Source organism: Borostomias antarcticus (genome assembly GCF_949987555.1).
Source record: "Borostomias antarcticus genome assembly, chromosome: 24".
In the NCBI taxonomy this organism is placed as follows: Eukaryota; Metazoa; Chordata; class Actinopteri; order Stomiiformes; family Stomiidae; genus Borostomias; species Borostomias antarcticus.
In genome coordinates this window covers 17,946,767-17,951,168 of record NC_140257.1, presented here as the reverse complement: position 1 = coordinate 17,951,168, position 4,402 = coordinate 17,946,767, and the positions used below count along the sequence as shown (strand labels likewise).

Below are 4,402 nucleotides of genomic sequence, written 5' to 3'. Positions count from 1 at the left end.
CTAATCAGACCTAGCAACTAACCCCCATCGAGCTGTCAAGTTGGATCTACATGCAAACTTCTAGACGAACAGGTCATCGTGAATAAACGCAATGCTTTGCAAAATGAGCGATACTCACTTACTGAAAGTTGTTTTTTTCAAGACGAGTCGCAGCTTTCATTTCCGGGTTTGCCCCCCTTTGATTCATGGGATATGTAGTCAATTCACCTTGCAGTAGGGTGGGTCAAGACGTGTTTTATTTGTATGTATCTCAGTATATTTGCTTGTTATCATCAATGTAATATCGGATGTTTTACAATAAACGAGACTCACTCAGATATTTGTTACAAAGCATGTATGTTTTATTCCAGTGATTAAACCTGATCTAAACTTTTTTTCGGAATGAATTGTTTAATTGCTACTCTTCAGACATTCACTCTATATGACAGTATATGACACCCAAGGATAATCAGAACATAGTTTTGGTGGTGGTGTGGAAATCTCTGGGGTGATGCGCAAAAAAGTGCTACAAACAAACGCAACATGTAGCTTCATAACCCATCTAAGCCTTTCAGGGGAAAAAACATTCATTTTTCGGAATCGTGTGAGTTGCAAAATGCTAATATACAAACATCCATCCACCCATCCACACTCTTTCCTATCCATCCATTCCTCCCTCCTCCTCCTCTCTATCCATCCATCCATCCATCCATCCATCCATCCATCCCTCCACCCATCCATCCATCCATCCATCCATCCATCCATCCTTCTATCCATCCATCCATCTATCTATCCATCCATCCATCCATCCATCCATCCATCCATCCATCCATCCTTCTATCCATCCATCCATCTATCTATCCATCCATCCATCCATCCATCCATCCATCCATCCATCCATCTATCCATCCATGCTACTGAATGAACCTTTTTTGTTTTGTTTAAAAAAACAAACAAAAAAACAACTTTTTTTTATCCTACAGAATGAGCCTTTTTTATTGATGTATTTTTTACAGAATGATCCTTTTTTATTTCTGTATTTTTGACAGAATGATCCTTTTTTATTTCTGTATTTTTTACAGAATAATCCTTTTTTATTGATGTATTTTTTACAGAATGATCCTTTTTTATTGATGTATTTTTTTACAGAATGAGCCTTTTTTATTGATGTATTTTTGACAGAATGATCCTTTTTTATTGATGTATTTTCTACAGAATGAGCCTTTTTTATTGATGTATTTTTACAGAATGATGTTTAGAAAGCGGAAGTACTTGTCTCGTGACGCTGAGCGTGTGGGCAGGAAACCAGAGCAGAGAGAAGAGAGAGAAGAGAGAAGAGAGAGAAGAGAAGAGAGAGAAGAGAGAAGAGAGAAGAGAGAGAAGAGAAGAGAGAAGAGAGAAGAGAGAAGTGGGGAGAACAGGCTTCCAACACCAAACACAGGAAAGGAAACAACAATGTGCAGCCAGATCTATTATTAATGTGCTGCAACGTCCTCTTCCCGGATCCGTGTTAATCCTGGACATCTCCAGACCGTCCTCTTCCCGGATCCGTGTTAATCCTGGGACATCTCCAGACCTCCTCCGCGCCCCGTCCCTCCCTGCTGGTGAACCCCCGGGCGGCCCGTCTGTCTGTCTGTCTGTCTGGACCATGAGGGAGTATAAAGTGGTGGTTCTGGGTTCGGGCGGAGTGGGCAAGTCCGCCTTAACGGTCCAGTTTGTGACGGGATCCTTCATCGAGAAATACGACCCCACAATCGAGGATTTCTACAGGAAGGAGATCGAGGTGGACTCGTCTCCTTCCGTGTTGGAGATCCTGGACACGGCCGGGACCGAGCAGTTCGCCTCCATGCGAGACCTGTACATCAAGAACGGCCAAGGGTTCATCCTGGTCTACAGCCTGGTCAACCAGCAGAGCTTCCAGGACATCAAGCCCATGAGGGACCAGATCATCCGGGTGAAGAGGTGCGAGCGGGTGCCCATGGTCCTGGTGGGGAACAAGGTGGACCTGTCCGGGGAGAGGGAGGTGCAGGGCGCGGAGGGCAGGGCGCAGGCGCAGGACTGGACCTGTCCCTTCATGGAGACCTCGGCCAAAAACAAAGCTTCTGTGGACGAGCTGTTCGCAGAGATCGTCAGACAGATGAACTATTCCGCTGTTCCCAGGGGGACTGACCAGTGTTGTTCTTGTGTTCTTCTCTAAGAGAGTAACTAGTGAGATATGTAAGGTTATGGCTCTGATCGCTTAGTTAGGCCTGAAAGACGAGCGCAGTGAAACAAGCTGTGTTTTTGATCACTTGTTGGAAGCGACGGCAGGTCTGTGTGTTGAAGCCCGATAAGTGTTCAAAGCTTCCCTCTGTTGTCTTATTGCACACAAACCGACCACGACAACAATCGATTATGTAAATAGCCGGAAAAGTGTTTACATGACAAAGTACTTGAATGTTTGCGATTTTTATAGCTTTGTATTTGACACTTCTCTGGAATCGTGCCTCAAGGGGAATGTCTTATTGTGAAACCTAAGAGACACTTCTTTTTTTCTTTCCTTGTTTTGCTCCGTTTTGGAAAATGTCTGGTGCGTTTGATTTGTGTTGAGTTGTACTGTTACACGTCCTCTGGGCGGATCCTTCAGTATTGGACAGGATTCCACAGCTCCTCCCCTTGCAGACGCGGGATTGGTCACCTTCAGGGAAGGAAAACATCCCAGAGACATTTGAAAAAATATCCTTATTTGAATTTTATTCTCTCCAACCCGAACCCCCTGCCTGTCAAGCCTTGTGCAGGTGATTGTAAGAACTCCTACTCCTAAAGAACATCCCTTATTACACGCTGCCTGTCTGAACCCTCACCAGCCCTGCCCTCAAACCCTCACCAGCCCCGCCCTCAAACCCTCACCAGCCCCGCCCTCAAACCCTCACCAGCCCTGCCCTCAAACCCTCACCAGCCCCGCCCTCAAACCCTCACCAGCCCCGCCCTCTCCAGGAACCTCACGGTTCCAACGGTTCTTCACTGGTGGCAGCGGATCTAAAACAAAACTTGCACTTCTGCTGACACTGTCACACCTCAGTGCACAGCCAAGGAGCCGTGGTGTCCCTGTCCCTGTCCTGACCTGGGGGAGAGAGAGGCCTGTGTCCCTGTCCTGCCCTGGGGGAGAGAGAGGCCCGTGTCCCTGTCCTGCCCTGGGGGAGAGAGAGGCCCGTGTCCCTGTCCTGCCCTGGGGGAGAGAGAGGCCCGTGTCCCTGTCCTGCCCTGGGGGAGAGAGAGGCCCGTGTCCCTGTCCTGACCTGGGGGAGAGAGAGGCCCGTGTCCCTGTCCTGCCCTGGGGGAGAGAGAGGCCCGTGTCCCTGTCCTGACCTGGGGGAGAGAGAGGCCCGTGTCCCTGTCCTGACCTGGGGGAGAGAGAGGCCCTGTCCTGGCCTGGGGGAGAGAGAGGCCCTGTCCTGTCCTGACCTGGGGGAGAGAGAGGCCCTGTCCTGTCCTGGGGGAGAGAGAGGCCCGTGTCCCTGTCCTGTCCTGGGGGAGAGAGAGGCCCGTGTCCCTGTCCTGACCTGGGGGAGAGAGAGGCCCTGTCCTGTCCTGACCTGGGGGAGAGAGAGGCCCTGTCCTGTCCTGACCTGGGGGAGAGAGAGGCCCGTGTCCCTGTCCTGACCTGGGGGAGAGAGAGGCCCGTGTCCCTGTCCTGACCTGGGGGAGAGAGAGGCCCGTGTCCCTGTCCTGACCTGGGGGAGAGAGAGGCCCGTGTCCCTGTCTGGCCTGGGGGAGAGAGAGGCCCGTGTCCCTGTCCTGACCTGGGGGAGAGAGAGGCCCGTGTCTGGGGGAGAGAGAGGCCCGTGTCTGGGGGAGAGAGAGGCCCGTGTCTGGGGGAGAGAGAGGCCCGTGTCCCTGTCCTGACCTGGGGGAGAGAGAGGCCCGTGTCCCTGTCCTGACCTGGGGGAGAGAGAGGCCCGTGTCCCTGTCCTGTCCTGGGGGAGAGAGAGGCCCGTGTCTGGGGGAGAGAGAGGCCCGTGTCTGGGGGAGAGAGAGGCCCGTGTCCCTGTCCTGACCTGGGGGAGAGAGAGGCCCGTGTCCCTGTCCTGACCTGGGGGAGAGAGAGGCCCGTGTCCCTGTCCTGACCTGGGGGAGAGAGAGGCCCGTGTCCCTGTCCTGACCTGGGGGAGAGAGAGGCCCGTGTCTGGGGGAGAGAGAGGCCCGTGTCTGGGGGAGAGAGAGGCCCGTGTCTGGGGGAGAGAGAGGCCCGTGTCCCTGTCCTGACCTGGGGGAGAGAGAGGCCCGTGTCCCTGTCCTGACCTGGGGGAGAGAGAGGCCCGTGTCTGGGGGAGAGAGAGGCCCGTGTCTGGGGGAGAGAGAGGCCCGTGTCTGGGGGAGAGAGAGGCCCGTGTCCCTGTCCTGACCTGGGGGAGAGAGAGGCCCGTGTCCCTGTCCTGACCTG

General features: G+C 53.0%; 1 protein-coding gene across 1 annotated transcript; it reads left to right on the top strand.

Moving 5' to 3' along the window:
* Positions 1-1,358: 1,358 nt before the first annotated feature.
* Positions 1,359-2,838, top strand: LOC311325186 (ras-related protein Rap-2a-like). The gene has a single exon (XM_084457856.1). It carries the CDS (start codon positions 1,628-1,630, stop codon positions 2,174-2,176), a length of 549 nt encoding a protein of 182 aa, XP_084313982.1. The 5' UTR covers positions 1,359-1,627; the 3' UTR covers positions 2,177-2,838.
* The last annotated feature ends 1,564 nt before the right edge of the window (positions 2,839-4,402 follow it).

Bases quoted from the DNA above. Each gene is read 5' to 3' on its own strand.
- LOC311325186 (XM_084457856.1), top strand. From the start codon at position 1,628: ATGAGGGAGTATAAAGTGGTGGTTCTGGGTTCGGGCGGAGTGGGCAAG.